Consider the following 27,616-nt stretch of genomic DNA (forward strand, 5'->3'; position numbering starts at 1 on the left):
TATTTATAGGCTCATCTTTCACTCTCTGCAGTGTGAACCCCACTTTATTGTTATGGCAATTCTGGAAATGGTGGAGTGAATATTCCTTCTGTTACGCAATCAATCTCGTCAGAAATGCACAACGGTCAACTGTACACGTGTCTAGATCCTCCGGTGTTGCTCTTTTGCATCTTCGATCGTGTGGCCGCATGCGGTGTTGTTTTTTTATTACCACATATGGTTGAGATTGCATTGATCACTTAGCACTTGATCGTTTGTCACATGCGTCGTTATTGCATTGATCCTTTATTAATTTCTGAATGATTGGCGCAATGTGACGTAGATGCGTTGTTCTTTTTATCTTGAGCCATGAATGCATGCGGTGACTTGATTTCCTGCAAAATAGACTTGATATATTCTTTTCTACCATCGCAATTGTGTCAGTGGGTGTATTGACGACAATTTATAATTCTTGCATTTCTTAGCTAATTTCTCTACAATTGACGCAACTTTCCTTTCTTTTGGCCGCAATATCTAAATCAAGCAGTATAAATAACTTGTATTTCTACAAGTTATCACACCCCCAAATTTAGATGTATGCTTTTCCTCAAGCATATCTTCTATTAAGGCACTATTGCTCAATTCTTATCCTAAATTTTGCATCGATTGGTTACTCTGAATGCTCCACTAGGTACATTACTTAACATCGCAATTTTCTTTCTATTCTTGAAAATTCATAACAAAGCCCTACTTTATTCATCTATACTACAAATTTCTGCTCAAACATGCTTTTCTAGTTTTTTTTTTAAAAGAATGTTTACCTCTTCTTGTTGAAACAACTTGATGCGTCTGGATGCGGTGGTCAAAATTTGCGTCATTTATTAGAGACTATTGATCATGGTTACACCCTTTATTTTGGCTTGTTCCCACGAGTGTCATGTGAACATCCAACTACGGTTGTGTGCCAATCTCAACTTTAACTCATGAATTTCAGAGGAGTTGTCTCTTGTTTCTTTTATTTTTCTTTCTCATTTTTCTCTTTTGATATTGCATTGTTCTTGGAAACCTACCTTCGTTTTGGCTTGCTCCCACAGATTCCATGCGAACATCCAACTACGAGCAGGCTTCTTTCACAACTTAACTCTTATCAGGTTCGGATTGTTTTTGAGGTTTCCCTTGCGCTGACATTGGAGTTTATATGAATATATATATATATATATATATATATATATATATAATATATATATATATATTTCTTAAATAATGAGCACATTTTTCTTAATGACCGCATACTCTTGATCTCATCTGCTCAGACCTTCCTCACCTCCATATTTAGAGATGCGCAAGGTCCTCATTGCGTTGTTTGGATAGAATAGACAAACACTTAGACAAAAATTTCAAAAAGAAGGTTTGAGCCGAGTTTTGAAGGATAAAAGGTAAAGCATTGCTAAGTTACGAATTAACTAAATGTTAGTTAGAAAATACAAGGTGTGAGAAATGCCCCTAAGTGTATACATATCATACATCATGGCAGCGCAATGAATAACGCAAAAGGAAAGATTAAGAATATTGCAAAGTTGACAAAGGATGATAGAGAAGAGGCACAAGCATATGGATAGAATTGTTACTTAGTTGTATTGAAAATTAATTAAGTATACAACGAATTACAATTAACGCAATACAGAAATTGTTGCCTGTACAAAGAATCAAAGAATTTAATTAAACAATGAATTAAATAAAGATAACAGAATGGCCACAATAAAAATTAAATTGTAAAAATTATTGTGGAGCAGGAGGTTCTGGAGGAGGGTTCAGATGTGGTACTTGAGGACCTGGAAAATATCAGCCCTTTCTTTGGAACGAATTGCACCAGGTACTTTCCAACGATGTATGATGGCGATATTTTCAGATTACTTTGAGGTGTCAGTCGAGGTATTCATGGATGACTTTTCAGTTTTCGGCAATAATTATAACTCTTGTTTATCTAACCTAGAGAAAGTCTTAAAGAGATGTGTGTAAACGAATCTGGTTCTGAACTGGGAAAAATGTCATTTTATGGTTGAAGAAGGAATTGTACTGGGTCATAAAATATCAAAGGCAGGATTGGAAGTTGATCAGGCGAAAATCGACGCAATTTCCCAGCTACCCCTACCAGTGAACGTTAAAACACTTAGGAGCTTTCTGGGACACACTGGATTTTATCAAAGATTTATTCACAACTTCTCCCAGATCGCAAGGCCCCTAAGTGCACTCCTTGAGGCTGACCGTGAATACAATTTTGATGATGCGTGCACTGAAGCATTCAACACATTGACTGATGCGCTCATCACCGCACCCATTATGATTGCGCCTGATTGAACGCAACCATTTGCGTTGATGTGTGATGCTAGTGGGTATGTTGTGGGCATTGTTTTGAGTCAGCACAAGGACAAGGTTTTGCATCCTATCTACTATGCGAATAAAACATTGAATGATGCGCAGGAGAATTATACAACCACGAAAAAGGAAATGCTCATAGTAGTATTTGCACTAGAGAAATTCAAACAGTACTTAATCGGAAAAAAGGTGGTGGTGTACACTGATCACTTTGCGATCAAATATCTGATGACAAAGAAGGATGCGAAACCGAGACTGATACGGTGGGTGTTGCTCCTGCAAGAGTTTGACCTAGAAATGAAGGACCGGAAAGGCGCCGAGAACCAAGTCGCTGATCATCTATCAAGATTGGAAAATTGTGAGGTTTAGGTGAAAGAAAAAGATATTGAAGAAAGATTCCCCGAGGAGCTGCTAATGTCAGTAGGCATTAATGTTCCCTGGTATGCGGACATTGTGAACGTCATCATTTTCGGCCAAGTACCAGAGGACTATATTTACCAGCAGAAGAAGAAGCTGAGACATGACGTCAAATTTTATTTCTGGGATGACTCATTCCTATATCGACTTGGACCTAATCACATTTTGCGTCGATGTGTTCCTGAGCACGAAGTCAAGCAATTCTGGAGCTTTGTCGTGAGTCCCCTTATGAAGGACACTTTGAAGGGCAACGGACAGCCGCAAAGGTCCTACAGATTGGCTATTTCTGGCCAACGTTGTTTAAGGATGCCCATGCTCACGTTGTTCAGTGCGATAGATGCCAGAGAATGGGGAATATGTCTAAAAGAAATGAAATGCCTTTGACGTCAATCTTGAGGTCGAATTATTTGATGTATGGGGAATTATAGGCCCATTTCCACCATCAGAAGGTCATCATTACATCCTGGTCGCAATTGATTACGTGTCAAAATGGGTTGAGGCCATCGCATGTGCCAAGAATGATGCGGCCACAGTGGCGAAGTTTCTCAAGAAGAATATCTTTGCCCGATATGGAATGCCACGGGCTCTAATCAGAGATAAAGGTTCTCACTTCATCAACCGCATAATCACCAACCTGTTGACTAAATTTAACGTCGGCCATAGAGTTGCAACTGCTTATCATCCACAGACTAATAGACAGGCAGAGATTTCTAACCGATAGATCAAAACTATCTTGGAGAAAGTAGTCAGTACCTCCAGGAAGGATTGGTCACCCAAGCTCGACGAAGTGCTGTGGGCATACAGGACTGCCTACAAAATGCCAATTGGCTTGTCCCCATATGCCCTGGTCTTCGGAAAAGCTTATCATCTGCCGCTCGAGTTGGAACATAAGACGATATGGGCATGCAAGAACTGAACTTTGATCTGGCAAGTGCTAGGAAAGTCCAAAAATTGCAACTGAACCAGCTGGTCGAATGGCGAAGGGACGCCTACGAGAATGACAAGATCTATAAGGAGATAACTAAGAAGTGGCATGACGACTGCATAAACAACCGGACATTCGTCGAAGGTCAACAGGTACTATTGTTTAATGCACGTTTGCGATTGTTTCTAGGGAAGTTGAAATCTCGCTGGTCTGGTCCATTCTGGATCAAGACTATCTTTCTCCATGGAGCAGTGGAACTGAAAACTGAAGACGAAAACAACGCATTTAAAGTCAATGGTCAATGGATTAAGCCTTATTACGGGGGCGATGTGGATCGACGCATGGATACCATTGACTTTGGCAAACAGGATTAACCGCTTGCAGGGGGATGCTATTGCAGTAATTCTGAAAACTTTCTCCAATCAGCATCCCTATCTATGTTTACTTGTTTCTTTACAGCTTTTATTTACTGCTTTCTAAAATTACGTTATTTACTGCTTATTAGAATTAGCCTTTAATGCTTTCTGTATTTTCCTTCAATTTAATTCATTAGTATCTTTCCATGTCATGTTTAATTCCTTTAATTCGTAGACATTAGTAGCGATGTGCTTAAAATTTCTATGAATGACGGGATGAAAAGTTGAACACCGTATATAACGTGATGATGGGTGCATTCCATGATAACAGATACACTTTGCGTCCATTACACCCAAATGCATTGCGTTGAGGGGTGTGTTGCGCTCGTATGCGTTTTTTGCCCGTCCTTAATGAAGGTGCACTATGTTGAGGTAGTGTTGTGCTGGTAGAAATACCATGAGCCCGTTTTCTAGAAATGCGTTGAGTTGAGGGGTGTGTTGCGGGAATACATGCGTTGTTGCCCGTCCTCAGCAAAAATATATTTGTGTTAATGGAAGCGTGGTGTAATTTAATCGTGCATCCGTCTGAATCAAATTCAAAAGATAACTGCAATTCATTATTTTCTAGGTTTATCTTAATTCTTTGATTCTTTGTTCGTACTGCAAAAATTTTATATTGCGTTAATTGTAATTCCTTGTATACTTAGATAATTTTCAATAAAACTAAGTAACAATTCTATCCATATGCCTGTGCCTCTTCTCTATCATCCTTTGTCAACTTTGCGATATTCTTAATCTTTCCTTTTGCGTTATTCATTCCGCTACCATGATGTATAATATGCATACACTTAGAAGCATTTCCCACACCTTGTATTTTCTAACTAACACTTGGTTAATTCGTAGCTTAGTAATGCTTTACCTTTTGTCCTTCAAAACTCGGCTCAAACCTTCTTTTTGAAATTTTGTCTAAGTGTTTGTCTATTCTGTCCAAATAACACAATGAGGACCTTGCGCATTTCTAAATTTGGGGATGGGGAAGGTCTAAGCAGATGAGATCAAGTGATGCGATCATTAAGAAAAATACGTTCATTATTTCATCTCCAAAAAAAAAAATCATATAAACTCCAATGTTAGCGCAAGGGAAACCTCAAAAACAATCTACACCTGGTAAGAGTTAAATTGTGAAAGGAGCCTGCTCGTAGTTGGATGTTCACATGGCACCCGTGGGAGCAAGCCAAAACGAAGGTGGGTTTCCAAGAACAACGCAATATGAAAAGAGAAAAATGAGAAAAAAAAAATAAAAGAAACAAGAGACAACTCCTCTGAAATTCATGAGTTAAAGTTGAGATTGGCACACGACCGTAGTTGGATGTTCACATGACACCCATGAAAGGAGCCTGCTCGTAGTTAAAGCATGCTAGATGGCATCTTCACCTGTGAGACAGAAGTGAAGATGTCATTCCTCCTGTCGAGAGAAGGTTGGAAGAATATGTTAACTAAAGCGAGAAGCACTTCCAGAGATGAAAGCAACCTTACGTTGATTACGTTCATCTCTGTTTCACCATAGAGATGTGGGAACGCGGCCGATCACCAAGAGGTGTACGCCAATTAATGACACTTGCGATGTTTATATTAACTAAAGTGGAATCGTAGTTATATCTTTAACGCAATTAATGAAGTTGCAATGTTTATATTAATTACACTTTCTATTTTTGTTTCATACATAAAGACTTGCCACCGCATAACACGACCCTTTATATAATCTTCACAGTCAGTCTCAAACTCAGTATCATGTATCAGTATCCTGTATCAGTATCCTGTATCTTATATCATAATAGCTTAAGTTTACTTTTATACACTTTTATTTTATTATCGCAACTTTACTTTACCGCAATTTTAGATACCTATACACACAAACTTTTTATTAATTGAAAAACCCCTGATCGCATATATCACGAACGTAACACATTAATTATGCAATCTCTGTGTTCGACCTTGGATCACTCCAAGAAACTTGCGGTGGAATTATACTTGGTTTCAATGCAAGAAAACTGTGACAACGCATAACACTACCAGCATTTCATTAATAACGCATACATCTAGAAGTAGTATCGTATAAAAGTCTGAATAAGCATGACATATCATCACCATTCCATTTCCATCATTCATCACTGTCCATGTGCTTATTTAACACCATCAATCTATGCCTGTCAAGTTTATGGCGCCGTTGCTGGGGAGTGTTAACGGTTATTGTTGAGTATATTTGTAATATTTTGCAAGACAGATCTCTTTGTACTGGCTGTTCATCGCGGAGATCAGTCTAACAGTTTATGAGTACTGGGACTGACCCAGAATTCGAGGCTGACCCAGAGATTGAGCGTACATTTCGAGCAAAGGCACGCCAGAACCGAGCGAGGCGAAAGAAGGCCAACATGGCAAATAATAATAATGACAATGTGGCTCCCGCGGAAAATCAAGGGATGGGACGGCCAATGCAAGATCCAGTTTTCCTTGTCGCTGACCACAACATTCCAATGAGAAACTATGCGGTGCCCAATCTATATGATTTTTCGCCCGAAATTTCAAGGCCGATCGTTGAGAAGAACGCAAGATTCTAGATCAAACCAGTCATGCTTCAAATGATCCAGAATGCGGGGCAGTTTGGGGGTCTGCAAGGTGAAGACCCATATGCCCACCTGACCAGTTTCGTCGAGATGTGCGGCAACTTCTCTATACCTGGCGTTACTCCTGAAGGTATCAAATTATATCTCTTCCCTTACACCTTGAGGAATGAGGCCAAGAGGTGGGATCATTCATTGGAGCCAAATGAGATTACTTCATGCGATCAGTTGGTTGTGCGATTTATGAAGAAGCTCTTCCCTCCGGCTGTCAACGCAAGGCGACGGAAAGATGTGTTGAACTTTGAACAAATGGATAACGAGACCCTTAGCACCGCCTGGGTAGGATTCAAAAGACTGGTGAAAAATTGTACGCATATAGGTATACCCGATTGCATCCTAATTGAGACCTTTTATAATGGCCTGAACAGATCAACGCAAGTTATTGCTGATGCCTCTACGGTAGGAGGTTTTATGCATAAGACATATACTGAGGCCAAGGTCATCCTTGACCGCATCTCGCGGAATATGGATGACTAGGTAGATGATGGATATGGAGGAAGAGGTTCCAAAAGAAAAAGAAATGAAACTGCCATTGTCCTTACGGAGACAGTGACTACTTTGGTCGTCTAGATGACCGCAGTGACTTCTATCCTCCAATCGATGGCGCTTTATCAAGGTTCCCTCTCCCAAACAACAACGCAACCCAATGCGCCGGTACAAGTGGCCGCAATTAGTCGCGTTAATTGTAGAGGAGCCATGCAGCGGAAATGTGCCCATCGAACATGCAACAAGTATGTGCAATCCAGAATAACCCCTTCAGCAACACGTATAATCCTGGTTGGAGGAGTCACCCTAACTTCGGTTGAGGAGGGAATCAAAACCAAGATGGGCCAAGTAACCATCAGAATAGCAATTCAGGGAATCGAGGAAACCCTCCACCTTTTCACCACAATCAGAATCAGGGTCAACAAAGGCAATCACACAATCAACAACCCTCATCTTCAAACACCTCTAGTAATTCATTGGAGGCCCTGCTTAAGCAATACATGGATAAAAACGATGCGATGATGCAGGCGCAAACGTCTTCAATTAGAAATTTGGAGATTCAAGTGGGGCAGCTGGTATCCAAGTTATGTAATAGAACACCTGGAATGTTGTCCAGCAATTCTGAAGCCCCGGGATCTCATAGAAAGGTGCAATGTCCCTGAAGACATTGGGCAGGCAAGCTGGACCGCTGCGGAGGTGTAAATTGCGTCCATCAAAGAAAACTATCTTTCGGTCCACATCTCGATTCTATGCTTACATGCTTTCTTTTAGATTCCTGTCTTTATTAATTTATGAACTTTGTCATTTACTGCTTCATTCAATTTGTTTTTCAATGCTTTATGAATTTATGATTCATTTAATTCCCTTGCATTTATTTCTATACTCTCTTTAATTTCTTTAACTTTTTTGTCATAAATGCGTTATTCTTAAACCAGGTGAATGATTGATTAATAAGAAGAAAATTATTACCGCAATGTCTGTGTGACTTGCGTTGATGAAACAAAAAAAAAATAATAATAATAATAATAATAACAAAATTTTAATAATAAAACAATCAACATCTGATATGCATTGCGTCAATGGGTGCGTCTTGTATCAACAAGCTACACTTTGTTTTCATCCAACTCAAATGCATTGCGTTGAGGGGTGTGTTGCGCTCGTATGTGTTCTTTGCCCGTCCTTAGCAAAAATGCACTATCTTGAGGTAGTGATGCACTGGTAGAAATACCATGCGCCCATCCTCCAGAAATACGTTGAGTTAAGGGGTGTGTTGCAAGGATACATGCATTGTTGCCTGTCCTTTGCAAAGACGTTTGGTTGATGAATTCATTGCACTAATTCTTCACCTTGCGCCCATTCAAATAAAACTCCAAAGAAAATTTTTTTTGCAAATTGAGAAGTCTAATCGCTTCAACTTCTAAGGACATGATGAATTTGCAGTTGAAAGGATGTACAACTCTGCAACTTCATAAATGTAAGGAGTGCTAATGGCAGGCTTTTTGAGTAGCTCGAGGCATGCCACCACAGAATCCGCGTTGGGCCCATCAAGGCCCAACCTATAAAAGCGGGTCTCTTCGTCTTAGGTTGTTTACTTACTTCATTTTGTAAAAAGAAACCCTAAATCGCCTCTGCATACCAAACCTTTATTTCTTCCCAGAACCGTAACGATTTTCAGTTTCTTTTACTCTGGCATCCATAGCAGACCAGACTTCCCAGCCATCTTCTTCACCTTCATCACCTTCAACAACCCAGCTTACCATGCGAAAGGTGGCCAGTCGCCGTCTCGCTGCTCAGCCACAGACTGTCCCTCGAGTCGTTGGAAAACCCCGGCGAAACCACTTAGCAGCCAGGTCACTTCAGTTCAAGAGGGGGCAGAGTTTTGAAAGCACCCCACTCCCAACACCAAAATTCTCCTTTGAAAGTGAGAAGAAGAGACAAGACGATAAGGAGGTGTTTTGGAACATTCTCAGCAACCTGGAGAAAGAAGGAAGATTGACGAGGCTGGGGTTGTGAACCAACCACTGCCTATGGAGGAGGTGACAGAAGAGAAGTAAAGGAGAAGCGCTCTGGTCATCGTGGATCCTAAGGAAACTACGCAAGTAAAATCCTATGAAGGACCCATCAGAGTCGCTTTGGAGGAAGCGGCAGCGGAGAAGCAGCTCGAAGGGGCTGAAGAGAAGAAGGAGAAGAAGAGTAAGGAAAAGAAGGTTGGAGGAGATGAGCCATCCCATCTAAACAAAGCAGAGAAGAAGATCAAAGAGAAGGAGGACGAAGAAGATGAGGAGGCCAGGCTGAAGAAGAAACAAGAAAGGAGTGAGAAGAAAGAACGCAGGCGGGAGAAAAAGCACCTGAAGAAGGAAGAAGAGAGGAGAAAGAGGGTTGCAAAACCAGAGCTAGATGGAGAATTTACCTTCGTAAGGGAGGACAATGGGGAATCAGCACAACTTAGATAACCAACAACAGTTGCAACTGACGAAGGAGAAGAAGAAGATGTTACCCCCCTTAACGCGGCGTCGCAAGGAGTATACCCTGCAAGGGTCAACCATGGACCCTCCAATTTTGATTGATGCATTAGAAGAGCAGGAAAGGAGAAGAAAAGAGGAGGAAAAGAAGCAGGAGAAGATGATACGGGTAAAACTCATCATCGCATAAGGTAGTCGAAAGAGAAGATTACAAGATGAGAAGGTGCGCCGCAATAATGAAATATCGAGAATCGAGGAAATAAGAAGGCTCGAAAAGGAACAGCGCCTTTTGCTGACCTCCGAGCAGTTTGAAAGAGAGTTTGAAATAGAAGAGAGAGAAGAGGCAGAAGAAAAAAGAAAAATAAGGCAGAAGAAGAGGAAAAGAAGAAGGAAGAAAAGGAGAAGAAGCGCCAAGCAAACGTGCAGTGCTTAAGAAAGAAGAAGGGAAAAGAACTTGCTGAACGGGAAAAAGGGGAACAACACAAGGAGCGAGACAGAAAACAAAGGCAGAAATCCCATCTTACGTTGACTAAGGAAAAGTGCAAAGCGGTCGCAGAGAGCAGCAAGCCCGCGTTGGAAAAGGTGTATCCATCAAGAAAGAAGGAGAACGATGACTTGCTGACGGAGATGGGCTTTTTCCCTACGCCCATGCCACTACCAGACCTGATTACAAGCGTGATCGTAGAACATGGATGGGACACATTTTGCCAGTGCCCAGCCATTGTCATTCCAGAGGTAGTGCACGACTTCTACCATGGACGGCTACATGGCACCAAGGATGTAGTGACCATAAAAGGGCAAATGGTGTCTTTCAGCTCAAGGGACATCAATGAACTGTACCAGATGAAGGATAACTCGGATGAACCGGACAACAAAATCATTGATGATCCCACTGAAGAGTAGATGGAAGATGCACTGCGAATATTAACGCAACCGAGCACTAAGTGGATTGTTTCTTTAAAAGGCATCAGGACCCTGACGTCCAAGACACTGCTTCCTGAGGCGCGGCTTTGGGTCTATTTGGTCAAACGGCGGCTAATCCCAACTTCCCATGACAAAACAATTTCGAGGGATCGAGTCATGGCCGCATATTGCATTGCGCACGACATTCCAATTGATGTTGGTCAGTTGATCAAAAGACAAATTCGAGGTTTTGTGAGGTATATAAGAGGGCAGTACTTCTTCCCATGGACGGTTTCAAGTTTATGCCTATCACTGGGTGTGGGCATTGATGAAGAGCCAATGGTAGAAGTTCACGGCCTAATAAACGTCAAGATTTTGAAGTTGCTCCTCAAAGATTCCCCACATTGCCTTGAACTCCCTTTGAAGAGGCCCAACATTGATTTGAATGCGCCACAAGAGCCCAAGCCAAAGAAACAACGCAGAGATGACGAGGGAAAGGAGAAAATCCAAGACTCAACAACGCAAGAACTAGAACCCTTGGATCCTTTACCCTTAATAATTCGCCCTCCAAGCCCTTCCGTACAACCTTCTTCTTCCCTTCCCGAGCACTTTACCAATCTTCTCCTTCCCCCAAATTCTCCAACCGCATACCCAACAGCCCTATCATCACCTTCAACATCATCACCGCAACTTCCCCTTCCACTGCCGCATGTTGATGACCCACACGATTTGGGTGAAGGCACTTCTGCCCAACCCCAAAATGTCGATGGTGAGGCATCGCAGGCACAACCCACCATTGCTTCCTTATCTGCTGAGTTAGCAGATATGCGATCCCCTCTTGCCCAACAATAACAACTCTTCTCCCAACAGTAAGAATTCTTCTCCCAACAACAAGTCTTCTTCGGCCAAAGAATTGATGCGGTAATCGAGCGAATTGACGATTTACAACGCAGTGCTGCCATGACAAGGCAGGTGTTGATCAATATTCAGCATAACACTTATACGATCCACTTGCACCAAAGATAGCTAGCGGAGCACAACCATGAGTACTTCAATTTTCTGACAGCATATCTTCATGGACCCATGGTACCTCCGCATCTCAAAATCGTGAGTGAGTTGTATACTCCTGCCTATAAGGGCGGTCCTTTGATTTGTATGGGTGAGAGTGGCTAGACCACCAAGTCAACAAGTCTACCATTTTGGGGATTCGTCTAATTGGGGAACTGGGAACACAACTACACAAGAGGAAATTCACTCTTTTTTCGAGGTTTAGAACTTACGAGACAAATAACAGAGAGCACAACTCAACCTATTTTACAAACTTCATGAGATGGTATGAATATACCCAAATAACTTGAGGCAACTTTACGATAAAGTTGCCTCAGCCAACTTTATGAAAAAATTGACTTCGTCAACTTTACGAGATAGCTCGATTGATTTAACTTTCACGAGACAAAAGTTAAACAAAGGAGTTGTCTCGTAAAGTTGAACCAACTCAACTTTCGCATCAAGTTGGACAAAGTCATCTTCACGAAAATAATGACTTCACGAGACATCTATTTTGAACTTTATGAGACAAATCATAGAACACCAGCAATAACTTCCCACATTCAATCATGTTCCAGTATTTTTCATTTTTCAATTTTCTCTCCACTTTTTTCCTAAAACGTAAGAATTCTCCTTTATAAAGTAAATAAGTGAAAAAGAAGTAATAATTTAGTTGCTTACTGAAAACTTTCTTAAAAAAGTAATTTTTTGGCTCCATTTTGTCCATTTTCTAAAAAAAAAATAAAAAATAAAAGACTACTTTTCAACATACCTATCTCTTTTGGAACTCTCATAAAGGAAAGAAATTGTTCCTCTTAACTTGAGACCCTCTGAAAACGATTATTCCTCTGAAGTTGGGACCCTCACATAAAATATTTCTATATTGAAAACAAAATGAGAAACTGAATATTGAAGTTTCTAATTTAAGATATATGAATTAGGTAAGTTTGGTAATTTCACATTAAAGATAATTGAATGACCATTTATTGAGTGGTCCCTCCACTTAAAGTCTGAAAAGTCCCTCCACTTAAAAATGAGGTTACTTTTGGATGGGAAAATTTTTTTTGGGTCAAAACCGGCAATTTCGCAAAAAGTTGAAATTTTTAGTTAATAAATGAATTAAAAATAGTTACTAATATAGTTAGACTAAAATTATAATCGCATTATCTATAATGTATTACTAAATAAATATTAATATATTGTAAGAATATATAAAAATATTCAAATTGATTTTAAAAATAAATCAATTAAATAATATTTGGTCTAAATCATTGAAAATTGTACAAATGACAATTTTTTTTAAGACAAGATCATACTTGTATTGCAGGTGGTAAAATAATCGATTCTTGAATGTATAAAAAATAACTATAATTATTATGTTAATGGCATAAGTATAATAAATTAAAATTTGTGAGGCTATTGTAATCTAGAAGGCGTATTTGGAGTAAGGACTATTTTAAGATTATAATAACCGTGTTTTGCTACACGAAATATTATTTTGTATTCTCTAATTGACTACCGTCAACACTATTTCAAAATCTTATTTGTTATATTATTTACTATTTGCTAAAGTTTTTACTATTTTACATTCATCATTTTTTTTATTCTTTACTGGAGTGTATACTATTTCATTCTCAAACTAGAATAGTTTACACTTCAAATACAAACTATTATAACCCAACTATAATAACCTAGGACTATAATAACCAACTCCCTTCTCTAAATTTTCTCAAAATGTTTTTCAAACATTCTAGCCTTTTAATATATATATATAACCATGAATTAATAAAAAAATTTAAGATATAATAATTTAGAAAAAATTATAAAAACATTTGCACTTCAGAGCATAGCTCCAAAAGTATTTTGTATTTTTGAAATTTTTTGCTATAAAATGTAAATATTTTTAAATATATTTTATATATTTAAAAAGATTTCAATATTTTATACTAATTGAGACATATTTAAATTCGTGGAGAGACAAACTACCATTTAACATAATCATTCGTATAAAACAGGCCTATACTTTGAATTTTGACCAAAAAAAAATTAGGAACAACTTCTCGACCGACCTTTGTTCTGTTCTCCTTTATTCGGATAAATTAAATTAAAATGCAAGAAGTTGAAAGAAATTATAGAGCTTTAAAAATAATTTGTTACGTCTTTTGGTTAAAAATAATATATATTTTTTAATAGGACATTTTGATTTTATTGATCAGCTGCTAAACTTTTTAGAAAAGAATCGGTTTGTTGGGCCCACTTTTAACTTTTCGTAACTTTCCATTTTAGTCGTTAACCTTACATTTAAATAATTGTTGCAATTTAACATTGTAATGCAACCTAGACGAGTCTATTTGTAAGGAGTTAGTTGTTTTCGGGTTCGTCTAGTAAACATTTCTGTTTCTTATTTTTCATTTTTTAAAAATAGATATGTGGGATAATCATTTCAATTTTTTCTCTGTAAATTGAGAGGATACAAAATATATATATATAGCTTCTCTTTGTTCCTTTTTTTATTTTTGTTTTCTATTTAATGTTCTATATTAAAAGACTTTGATGTTTGGATCATTGATGTTGAGGTGCAAATGAATTTGCATGACAAATTCAAGTCTTGGGTTTTTGAATTCCAACAATTTTTTTTTTTTTGTTTCTTCTTAATTATATAATATGATATGTATACTTAATATAATTGGGTTGGATATGAGTTGATTTAAGGTGAATGACTTTAATAAGATATAATATTGTAAATCAAATTCCGACAGCTTATATATAAATAATCTATTATTATTTTAAATTTTGATGGGAGACCTATTCAAATTAAATAAGATAAAATTTTAATTTATCTTTTTATATATGCTTTAACTCATGCTATAAATATTTTATATTATATATAAAAAAATATATTTACAATTGAAAAATATTATAAAAGTATATATATATAAGAAACAATAAATAGTTATTCAACAAGAATTTGTTTATGTTTCTTATTTCCGGGAAACAAGAATAAAAAATAATTATCGAATATACTCTCATTTATATTTCTTAAAAAACATGAAATAAGAAAAAGAAACATAAAATATGAAACATGAATGTTATCAAATGGGACATTAGATACACGTAATGATTTTAATTATTTTTTGTGGTATAATTAGTGATAGGGGAATTTCAACCACAGACCTCGTAATTATCAAAAGACATGAATGCCAATTGAATTATGTTCCGTTTGACGTGATTTTTATTAGTTGATTTTTTAGAATTTTGAGTTTTTTAAATTTATTTATCATCATTTTTTTAAAATAAGGAAATTTGGTTGGTTACGGTGTTTTTATAGTTTGCATTTGAGCTTTTTCTCGACATAATTTTATAAGATACATTTCTTTAGTCTTAAGGTTTGCACAAAAAACAAAAAAAAAGTTTTTTCCACTAGAACAAATTTTAACCGTTGTGAATTTTAGGAGCACAATGGCACACAACGAGAACATGAATATGGAAAAAAAATATAATATAATAATAATATATAATATAATATATAGATATATAAAATAAATAAATAATAAAAAGTAAATAAAATAACAAATAATGGATTTCTCTACTTTCTTCGATCTTTTTAGATTGATGACCAATATTTATGTGTCTTCTAAAACCCACCAAATGCCACTATTTATAGACAATTTGGCAAGTAGGAGGTGGATTATATGGACACTAATAATGTATAATCTTGAGACATATAGATAACACATGGGGTAATGGATAACTGACACATGGCTACACTAATAATGGTCATCTACATTATATCTAATTTAATATATTTATAATATTCTCTCTTAGATGCCCATTATATATGAAATATGCCTCATTAAAACCTTACTAGGAAAAAACTCACTGAAAAAAATATCATAATGAAGAAAAAGAAATACAAATTTCATATAATTTGATACTCTTAAAAAGTATATTTACTCCCCCTCAAAGAATCATCACTTGAGATCTCTGAGCGGCCGCATTCCAATATTGTGCACCAGTTTTTCAAAGGTTGTGGTAGGTAATGCGTTTGTAAATAAGTCTGTCAGGTCATCTTTCCAACAAATTTTTTATACAATGATGTCATCATTTTCTTCAAGATCATGAGTGTAGAAAAGCTTCAATGAAATATGTTTTGTTCTATCTTATTTAATATATCATCATTTGATTTGAGATATGCATGATGTGGTGTCTTCGTATAATATCATTGGAAGATTTTTACTATAAGACAAACCATACACATTCTCAACTAGCCTCGTGAATTGCAAGGATTTCAGCATGATTTGAGGAAGTGGTTGTTATGGTCTATTACACCGACCATCATGATATAATAGTTCCTCTGCATGTGAATTAATAACTTGTTTGAGATTTAGCTTTGTGTGAATCAAATAAATATCAATAATCTGCATAGCCAACTAGATCAAAATTTGATTTATTTGAATAAAAAAAAAACTATGTCGATTATTTCTCTGAGATAACGGATTATATGTTTAATTTCGTTCCAATGTCATTTTGTTGGAGAAGAATTATATTTTGCTAATAAATTTACTGAAAATCTAATATTTGGTATTGTATTATTAGTAAGATACATAAGTGCACCAATTGCACTAAGATATGGCACTTCAGGACCAAGAAGTTCTTCATTATCATCTTGAGGTCGAAATATATCTTTCTTCACATCTAGTGAACGAACTTCCATTGGAATGTTCAATGGATATGTTTTGTTCATATAGAACATTTTCAAAAATTTTCCTGTATAAGTTGACTGATGAACAAATATCTCATATACTAAATGCTCAATTTGTAAGCCAAGGTAAAATTTTGTTTTTCCGATATCTTTCATCTCAAATTCTTTCTTAAGATATTTTATTGCCTTTGGCTATTCAGAAGTCCCAATTAGATATAAGTCATCAACATATATAGTTATAATAGAAAATCTTGACTGTGATTTATTTATAAAAACACATGGACATATTGGATTGTGTTGATATCCTTCTTTCAACAAATATCCACAGGTGATTGTACCATACTCGTCCTGATATTTCAATCTATAAAGTGATCTATGTAACTTTATTGAATACAATTCCCGAGAATTTGATTTATATGTTTCAGATACATTAAATCCTTTTGGGATTCTATATAAATATGATTATCTAGAGATCCATATAAATATGTTGTGGCTACATCCATAAGATGCATGTTCAGATTTTCATACACAGTCAGACCAATTAAATATCATAGTGTACTTGCATCTATCATCGAAGAATATATCTCCTCATAATCAATATCAGGTCTTTGTGAAAAACTTTGTATAACTAGTCTTGCTTTATATCTTGTGACCTCATTATTTTCATTTCTTTTCCTCACAGATACCCATTTGTATACCACAGGTTTGACACCTTCTGGTGTTCAGACTACTGGTTCAAAAACCTAACGTTTTGAAAGTAAGTTTAATTTTGTCTCAATTGCTTCTTTCCACTGAAATCAATCTTTTCTATGTTGACATTCTTCAACAGATTTTGGTTCAGAATCCTCATTTTCAGATATAATATCAAGAGCAACATTATATTAAAAAAAATGTTATCAGTAACTACACTAGTTTGGTTCCATCTTTTTCCTGTCATGACATAATTTATTGAAATCTCATTATTATCTTTAGGTATTCCACCTTCCTCATTAGTCATATCTTGAATTTCTTCATGGGTATTTACATCCTCAACCAAGTCTTCTTGACTATTAATTATTTTTCTTTTACAAGGATTTTTATCTTTGAAACTCACTAGTTTACCATGCTTCTAGCGTGTTCTAGACTCATTAGTGACAACTTGTTGTGTTGGGATATCAATTTTCAATGGAACATTTGCAGTTGGTATATGTGACTTTATTACTTTTTTTGTATCTATAAATCCATTTGGTAACTTATTTGCTATATTTTACAAATGAATTATCTTCTGAACTTCAAGTACACATTGATCTGTACGGGGATCTAAGTGAGACAATAACGATGCATTCCATGTAATTTCTTTTTCCAACTTTTTAATTCTTCCCCCTAATGTTGGAAAACTTGTCTCATTAAACTGAAAATCACAAATTGTGCAATAAATACATCACCCGTCGGTTCAAGATATTTAATAATTGATGGAGAATCATATCCAACATATATTCCTAACCTCCTTTAAGGACTCATCTTAATACGTTGTGGTGGAGTAATTGGAACATATACTGCACATCCAAAAATTCTCATATGGGAAATATGTGACTCATGGACATTAAGCTAATTGTAATGAAAAGTACTTATGACAAGATACTAACTTAATGCATACACGTGATGCTGGATGCAAAATAGCATGTCCCCGTACAGATGTAGGAAGCTTAGCTATAGTATAACAATTAACTGTAAACGTATTATGAATAATTCTGCTAAACCATTTTGTATATGAACATGAGCTACAGGATGTTCAACACTTATTCCAATTGACATACAATAATTATTAAAAGTTCGAGATATAAATTCACCAGTATTATCAAGACGAATGGTCTTAATTGTATAATCAGAAAATTGTGCTCTTAACTTAATTATTTGAGCAAGTAATCTTGCAAATGCAAGATTTCGACATGATAATAATCATATGTGTGACCATCTGTTGGATGCATCTATTAATACCATAAAATATCTAAATAGTCTACTTGGTGGGTTAATAGGTCCACATATATCACAATGAATTCATTCTAAAAATGTAGGTGATTTAGTCCCCACTTTGACTGGTGATGGTCTAATGATTAATTTGCCTTAAGAGTAAACATCACATGATAATTCATTCTATTGAAGAATCTTTTGGCTCTTCAATGGATGTCAATTTGAATTCTCAATAATTATTTTCATCATTATAGACCTAGATGACCTAATCTGTCATGCAAAATCGTAAATATGTCTGGATTCATGAACTTCAGGTTCATTGTTGCATATGTTTTAATTACTCGTATATGAGTATAATATAATCCAAAAGATAAAGCAGACAACTCTTCCAATAAACATTTTTCATACGAGACAGTAGATTTGATATAAAGATACTCCAATGTATATCTTTAAAACTAAATAGATTTCTCTTTGATTGACTAGATAACAATGCATTGTCAGTGATAAATTTTGTTCCTCTAGACAAAATAATGTTTGTTTTTCCAAACCCTTTAATTAGGTTTGTAACCTGATATTATATTGACTTTTACTTCCAGTATTGCCAGTTTGGAAAATTATTTTCTACTTGTAAGTATTGTATGCATAGTTCCACTGTCTGCTAGACATATATCTTCTTTACTCATTTTTTAGCCACCCAATATATGAAAATGATTCAGTTTTTTTTCATTAAAAGAAAATAATTACAATAAGAAAAATAACATTTGGAATATACAAAGGTTAACATCTACTAAAAGGAAAAAAAACATGGAGATGAATAAAAAAATCAAAATTAAGTCTAGATATTTTTAAAATCAAAGAAAACACTTGATGTTCCATCAATTATGTTGATTTTCTCTTTATGAGATTCAAATACATCCACCACATCCAAATTTGTCATATAGGATAGGTCAAATACATCATTATCCTAGTATGCAAATTTGCTTCCACATTTTTCTCCTTTTCCTTCAAGGATGCTTGATAGAGGTCAACTAAGTGTTTTAACGTACGACAAGTACGTGACCAAATACCTAGTCATTCCGAATCGGAAGTATTTATTTTTAACACTTTCTGGACTCTTATCTCATAGAGTTTTTTCTTTGTGATCACCATTTTGTATGGTTCTTTTAAATTTTGAATGATTAGAATGACCGCCACAAAAATAATGATTATTTCTTCCTCTATCATGGTCACAACCTCGACCACGACCATGATTATTATTAAAATTCACAGCATTCACTTCAGGGTATCATGTTGTCCCGGTTGGTCGAGATTCATGATTTTTTATTAATAACTTGTTATTTTGTTCGGCCATGAGAAGATATGAAATTAGTTCAGAATACTGTTTAAAATATTTCTCTTGATACTATTGCTGCAGGAGCATATTCGAGACATGAAATGTAGAAAATATCTTCTCTAACATATCAGTATCAGTAATTTTTTCTCCGCATAACAATAGTTTCGAACTGATTTTAAATAACACAGAGTTGTAATCACTTACTGATTTGAAATCTTGTAGCCTTAAGTATATCCACTCATAACGAGCTTTAGGAAGAATAACTATTTTTTTTATGATCATACCCCTCTTTCAAATTTTTCACAAGATACGGGGATCTTTTATTATAAGATACTCCATTTTCAGTCACTCGTGGAGATGATGATGAATGAAAATCATAGCTTTTACTTTGTGCTAACTATATGTCATATTTCCTTCTTTTATAGTCTCTTCAAGATTTATAGCATCCAAGTGGATTTCGGCATCAAGTATCTATGACAAATAATTATTGTTGTTAATATCGAGGACGACAAATTCTAATTTTGTGAGATTTCACATAACAGCACTATCATAAAATATTGTATTTATGTTAAAATTTTAATAGATATTAAATATACGAAATAACGTTAAATTTATTAATTATAATGAAGAGAGAAAAACCAACATATCTTTAGGACCTACCTTTAGCGAGAAAAACGATAGAAGTCTGTGTTGATAACGTGTTGTGAACTTGAGGAGCACAACGACACACAATGAGAATAGGATATGGAGAAAATATAATATAATAATAATACATAATAACATAAATAAATATAATATAATATATAAAATAAATAAATAACAAAAAAGTAAATAAAATAACAAAGAATGGATTTCTCCACTTTTTCCAATATTTTTGGAATAATGACAAATATGTGTCTTCTAAAACCCACCAAATGCCACTATTTATATACAATTTGACAAGTAGGAGGTGGATTACATGACATTAATAGTGTATAATCTTGAGACACATGAACAACACATGGGATAACATAAATGATACATGACCAATGGACACTAAAAATGAGCATCTACATTACATCTAATTTAACCTATTTATAATGTTGAACATAATTTTACGAGGTGCATTCTTCAGTCCCAAACGTTGGTAAAACAGTTGTAATATATATTATTATACTATTATAAAAGGTGCAATGAGGCATGATTCTTATAAGGTACTATCATCAGTCTTTCTTCCCAATTTGTCTTTACTTTTTTCTAATATCTCATATTTTATCTTTTTAGGTGGGATACAACTTTTTGAGTGCAGGTGTTTGTTGAGTCTAATAAGTATAATTGTTGCCAACGGGATGATACTCTTCAAGACGAGGCATGATTCTTTAAATACATGTCTATGAGCCTGATGGATACAATTGTTAGCAATGGGTTGCAATTGTTCAGGTGAAGGGGAGGTATCGAACATCTGCATTTTTCGAGTATTGATGAGCTACATGTATAATAATAATAATAATAATAATAATAAACCCTTTTATTTACAATCTTAAAAATGATTTTATACTATATCCAAGTTTAGAGAGAAAAAAAAATTCATCATTTAGAACAAATAAGAATCAAGTTTTTACTTTAAAAAAAAAATCACGTTTTTAAAATACCTTTCTAAAATTGCAAATAAATTTATAAAATAAAGTTTTGAAAATCTTGAAACAACAATTTTTGTAGAGAAAAATAAATAAATATTTTGTAGACAGTTTGATTCACAAAAGTTAAAGATGAAATAGAGTCATGTAGACAAAGTTTGAAAGAGAAAAGTTTAAAGTTAGAACAAAGTTAGAATAATTTTAGAATGAAAAAATATAGACTATTAAAGGAAAAATTTTTGATAAAAGAAAATTATAAAAAAATTGAGAAAAGTAGAGAAATTAAAAGTAAAAGATAAAAGTCAAAATGAACACAAGTCAACTAACGCATGAATGTGTCAGTAACTATGAAGTTAGTAGTTCAAATTCTTTTATCCTAATTATACCAAAAAATATCAGAGATAAAAAAAAATGATCTTAAGGACTAACAAAATTATTTTTTTCATAAGACATCAAATTTTATTTCACATTATTTATGGCTACATTTGAAATTTAGAATACGTATGATCATAACATTAATTATTTATGAGTCTCTTTTTGTTTTCCTTCACTATAGTTTTAGAAAAGAAAACATATGTATATGTAATATCATATATTTTTATTTGAGTTGTTTCTTTAGACAATTAATACTAATTTAAAACTTTAAATTAATACTTTGACATTTTCACATGAATTGTACGTGTTTAGTACTAGTAGTTATAAATAGATTAGTTGACTAATCAAAAAAATATGACAAGTAACTTGAGATTTGGCTAAAACTCAAAACTAGTAATAAGTTGTAAACCGAGATGCAAATTTTTCTCATGGAAGTGGGGTGAGGAATATGGAGGGGAGTGAAAATTTTCTCGTTAGTTAAGTGGGCATGAGGATGAGGATTAGGAAGATGCTCATTCTCATCCCTCTTTACTTGTCTTTATTATCATATTATCACACAAATATTATATTTAAATTTCAACTTTTCTTTTTACTTAATAGCTAAGATAATAAACATGTATAGCACTTTAGATTTAGAAAGATTTAGATTATATATATATATATAGTTTATTTAATAGATAGTTTATTTTGTTATATTAGTAGCTTTTTTTTCTATTTAAATTGTTCACGTGGAATCAATCATTCAAACTTTTCAATAGAAATGTCCTATCAATATTTGTAATGGGAAGAAATTAAAAAAAAAAAAAAAAGAAAAGAAAAGAAAACAATGGTTATTAATCAATTTCTTAATTTTCAAAAATTTATTTTTATATTTTAGTAAGTCAAATATTTATAAAAAAAAATAAATGGAGAAAATTATAGTAGAGATACTAAATAAACACAGACAAATTTTTTTTTTTTTTTTTTAAAAAAAGTAAAAAATCTTTATCAAACCCATCTTTTACTTTACGTACGATTTATTGTTTTTTTAAATAATAAAGAAGAATATCATTTTATACCTTTAAACTGAAGTTGTATCAATCAAAAGCATAAATTAATAATCGTATTAATTTAAATTTTAAGTTTTTATAAATGTATCAATTTACATATTCTTCCAAATTTAGTTTGATCGGTATGAATTAATTGAATCTCTAAATTTTCACAAGTTAATCAATTTAGACTATTCACTGTGATTACCTTTTAAAATTATTAATATATTAATTTTTGAAATATGTAAGACTCTTCACATGTCGATTTTATAATATGGATGATTAGCATAAATTCGTGAAAGCTTTTTTTAAAAAAAATTCTAGCTAATCGAAATGTAATGAAAGGTATAAATTGATATATTAAAAAATATATATAATATAAATGAGTATTTTCTCTGATAAAAACGGCCGTGGCCCGCAGTCCAGTTGGCCGCAGTAAAATAAAATATAAAAAATAAAAAAATGTTGTCGAAAATCATGAGAGGAATTTTTAAAAAAAGGAAAAAAAAAAACGAGCGAGTAGAGAGAGGACTGGGCGTCGGGAATCTTACAGAAGAGACGCAGAGTGATAGTGGTTGAGAGCAAGAGCCCCTTCTTCTCCCTCTCTCTTACTCTCTCTTACTCTCTCTTCTTCATTTCTTACCACCAAAATTTATTCTCTGAAAACTCCACTAAGTCATGAACCAGGAATCTCATCGCTCCAATCCTCCACCTCTGATGGTGAAGCCTGAATCTGACGATCGCAAACCCTCATCTGCTGCTGCCGTCTCCAAGAAAATCGTCATCAAGAGCGCCGATATGTTCAGTGACATGCAGAAGGAAGCTATTGATATTGCCATAGCTGTTTGTGCTTCTTTCTCTCTAATTAAACCACTCTTAATCTCCTTTTTCTAATCCTTCCTTAACTAATTCCCTTCACAATCTGTTTCGCTTAGGCATTTGAGAAGCATTCCGTCGAGAAAGATATCGCCGAACAGATAAAGAAACAGTTCGATAAGAATCATGGACCGACCTGGCATTGCATCGTCGGTCGTAATTTTGGTACCTTTTTTCACTCTCTCTCTGTAAATCTCTACCTTCCTGTTTAATTTTTCGCTGATAGACTGAATCTCTATTGATTTCTCTTGCTTGGAAATGCTTCTCTGACTTCAACTTCACTCTGTAGGTTTCTTTTCCCTCTACTGATATTGGGATCTAGTTGTTTATTTTTAAACTTTTTTTCCAGCGAATAATTAGATGAAGGGCTCTTCTTTCAGGCTCCACCACTTAGCAGAAGCAAGATTTGTCTGCATAGGCAGTTTTAGCACATTAGTGTGTTAGTACATTGAAATTACATATATTCTTGCATCACTAGGTAAGTGAACTCTATTGGAGAATTTCCACTCCATTTGGTCCATCGCCGTACTCTATATTGTATTTGCGAGCAAATTCTCAGCTACCGCAATCGTATTAGCCTATATGAATTGAATATCAGTGGATGGTCTGGCCATGGTTTGTGGCAATTGGAGGGGTGGGGGCTCCCCATGTAATTTTGATGATGAGGCCAACTAGCATAGTGAGATAGGATCGTTTGGAACTATGCAAGTTGACTATCAGGTTCAAGTGTTCCATAGTGACAAAGACCAATAGGTTGTGAATAGTTATTTTGGGTTCAAATCTTCCTATTTTGAGTTGCCTCTTTTTTCTTAAAGAAGAAAATTAGGGTGTAGCATGGAAGTAGAATTTGGCTTAGTTTTGCTAGTCGTAGTTCAACTGAAACATTAATGGTTTAATTTCAATTTGCAATGTGATCAGGCAGTGTTAAACTAAAGCTGGCTTCACTGTGATATTGTCTCTAACCATTTTTGTTCAACACGAGTCAATCTGATGTCTGTATGGTTCTGTTCACATGGTGAAAGATAGGAATCAAAATCCATTGTTTCATGTTTAATTTAAGTGTCGAATGTTCAGTTCTTGGTATTTATGGGATGTGAAAGATTGCTCGATGAGATACAGGGAGGTGATCTGCAACTTCTCTTTTTCTTTGTGCTGTTAGGGAAACAGAAAATTCTTACAAGCAAAGAATAGAAGTTGCGATCAGTGATCACACCACACTGACAGAGAGCCCTGCTAATATAAACTTTGAATAGTAAACTCTTGTTACCATGCCATTCTGAGATTTAGAGCTGAACAGTAAATGCTTTGACCTCAAGTTGGTATGTAGCTTGTAAGTGGGTAGTGCTGTTGCTCGTGGATTCCATTACCCCTTAGAGCCAAAATTTTCCTTTATATGGCCAATCCATTCACCCCAATCCTTGGAAGAACCCCTCGTGGTATTAGTGATCCATATGGTTTTTCCATTTTGGTGGACTGAACTTACTAACAATGCATTCCTGGCCTTAAAAAGTGCAAGCCCTTGTAGTTATTATGTTAGCAGATGAAAAGAACCTACTGTTCTGGTTGCTGGCTTCAGACTGAAAATTTTGGGACAATTCTAAATAATATGCTCCCTTATACCTGAATGTTGCAGTGCATTGTCTTGCTCTTGATTATTGAGCTTTATTCAGGATTCTATTCGTGTATGTTCATTTTCCTGCATTAAATTAATATCAAGTATGATTCTAATCTCTGGTTTCTGTTTCAGGTTCTTATGTGACACATGAGACCAACCATTTTGTTTACTTCTACCTGGATCAGAAAGCAATTCTACTTTTCAAATCTGGTTGATGATTGTTCTCCCCTTGAAAAAGATGCCACAAACTACTTTGGCGAGCTTGGCGATAATGATGCTACAACTATTTCTTGTATGTATAATCTAGTCTACCGGTATGTAAATCACCTGATGTTGCATTTTATATATTGTAACTAATATATCAGTGGGGAGTAGATTAAATGGTGAAACGAGAAATTCAATGCGCCATATACACAGTGTCTCGAAAGGTCTTTTTGTCCATATCATTAAAACAAAAGGCCGCAGTACTAGCTTCAAAAAGTAAAAGAAAATGCTGTACCGTTGGCCAAATGGTCAACGTTGCTTGAAATTGTGTCACTACGTCTTGATAGATGAGTATATGGTGGTTTTTAATGGGGTATTTTTGTGGTTCAATTTTCAAATACTAGCTCTGAAATCTGCCTTGGAAGTTGATCAGCTATAGAAGAGTAAATGCACCATTGTTGCAGTACAAGTACAATACAAGATAGGGTGTGGTAAAAGGGGGTGGTGCAGACTGGAACTTCGAAACAAGAAGAGTTTTTGTACTGTTGCTGAATAAAGGGAGGAGTTAAAAGCTCTCTTTTCTGTTGATTTTGCAGCATATTTCTGTTGATTCATTACTCTTGTTTCCTTTTATAATGGTTTGCCTTTTTTACACAGCTTAGCAGCCCTACCCTCAACTTTCTTGGTCTGAGGAGTAACTTTGGGGCCTGCTTGGCTACTTTGTTCTTGAAAATTATGGTCGAGTGTGTTGTAATATCAAGGACCGGGTGCGTATGGAGTCTGAATTTTGATTTATATTTTCAATTTCGCCTAATTTGCTGAATATCAGTTTGACATATTTGTTTTTGAAAAGTAATACTGGATTTTGTTATTCAAATAGTCAATTTTGAGAACTTCTCTCTCTTTTTTATTTTTTGGTAATGTTTTTATTTATTGAATCGGCTTTGAAGTTAAAATTTTAAAATACAAAATTACATTAAAAGAAATAAAAACACTAATATATGCAATATTTCATGTTATATGGTAGAAGCATTCGAGTTTTCTATTTGTCTCTTTTAGTGATTGGTTACAAAGATATCTTAGATAATTCTTCATTTAAATTGTTAAAAAAAAAAAATTCCCTATTTTTTTGGCCATTATGCATCAATTAAAAAAAATCCATATTTCATTTGGTCATTACAAGTTAATTTTTTTTACCATTACACGTTGATTCTTTAAAAAAAAGATTTTCCTTATTTTTTGGTATGTTAATTGTTAAATTATAGTTTTTTTTTTTAAAAAAAAAAAAAAAAAGAAAAAGAAAAATCGCAATATCTCATGTTATATCAGGTTAATATCCTTTTATTTAAAACAAATCAAATTATAAAATCAAAATCTTATCTATAAACGGCTAAATTCAACTTTTCATTTTCATTAGGTATATCTTCCCCCTTCTTTCTTTTTCTCAAGAATTTTGTAAACCCCTTCCCCAATATTTTTTCTTCCATTTTTTGTGTAGAAATTGAAGAAATTTTGTTGTAGCATTTAGGTATATTTATTTATTTATTTTTGAATAAAAGTTAGGATGACTTGTCACTCGAAATCCGGATATTAAACCGAAAACACTAACAAGAATTGTAACAATAAACAAAAACAAGTAATCGAACATAAGAGTTGGTAACCCAGTTTAATGATAAATCACCTATATTTGGAGGGCAGTATGCTCAGAAAAGATAATCCATTAATACTGATGAGTTAAGCAATTTACAATGTATCACTTATCTCATGTAGAACTCAATTCCCAAGTCACCTGCTCCACTTAGATGTGAGACTCTCTCTCAAATGTACTTAGACTCTCTCTAAGCTTCATGATATTAGTGATGAGACTTCTTTCATGATGATATTTTTGCTTCGAGTTAGTGAACTCCCTTCACGAATGAATCTTAGGATCTTCCTAGTATGGAGAATTCCCTCTTCGAAGCTAAGTCTTAGGCTCCCTCTAAGACTAAGAATCCCTTCTCTGGCAACTAAGGCCTTGGCTTCCCCTAAGTCGTGATAATCTTCAACGTGTTGCAATCAACGAATGAAGAACTTGCACAACGGGATAATAAACAACGAGCAAGTACTAATGTGGAACAGTTCAGAGAGGTACAAAAATCGTCTTGCTCTCAAAAATACAATTCGGCTTCTTCCAAACGGCTCTCAATAAATCACACCTTTTACAAACGAATTTAGAAAAGGAAATAACTCTCAAATAGGAGAAGACAATTCACTCCTCATTAAAGGAAAATATTAGACAAAATCAA

The 27,616-nt window shown here is 34.6% G+C and overlaps 2 protein-coding genes across 2 annotated transcripts; both read left to right on the plus strand.

Moving 5' to 3' along the window:
* Positions 1-3,669: 3,669 nt before the first annotated feature.
* Positions 3,670-4,071, plus strand: LOC150038324 (uncharacterized). Its single transcript, XM_090312705.1, has one exon. It carries the CDS (start codon positions 3,670-3,672, stop codon positions 4,069-4,071), a length of 402 nt encoding a protein of 133 aa, XP_090168831.1.
* An 18,992-nt stretch (positions 4,072-23,063) lies between these two features.
* LOC120090982 (uncharacterized) lies at positions 23,064-26,183 on the plus strand. The gene is made up of 3 exons (XM_039048773.2): positions 23,064-23,479; positions 23,572-23,677; positions 25,260-26,183. The coding sequence occupies exons 1-3, from the start codon at positions 23,315-23,317 to the stop codon at positions 25,340-25,342; spliced, it is 354 nt and encodes a 117-aa protein (XP_038904701.1). The 5' UTR covers positions 23,064-23,314; the 3' UTR covers positions 25,343-26,183.
* The last annotated feature ends 1,433 nt before the right edge of the window (positions 26,184-27,616 follow it).

This window comes from Benincasa hispida, chromosome 1, assembly GCF_027475165.1.
Source record: "Benincasa hispida cultivar pf3 chromosome 1, pf3_genome.v1.1, whole genome shotgun sequence".
NCBI classification, from domain to species: Eukaryota; Viridiplantae; Streptophyta; class Magnoliopsida; order Cucurbitales; family Cucurbitaceae; genus Benincasa; species Benincasa hispida.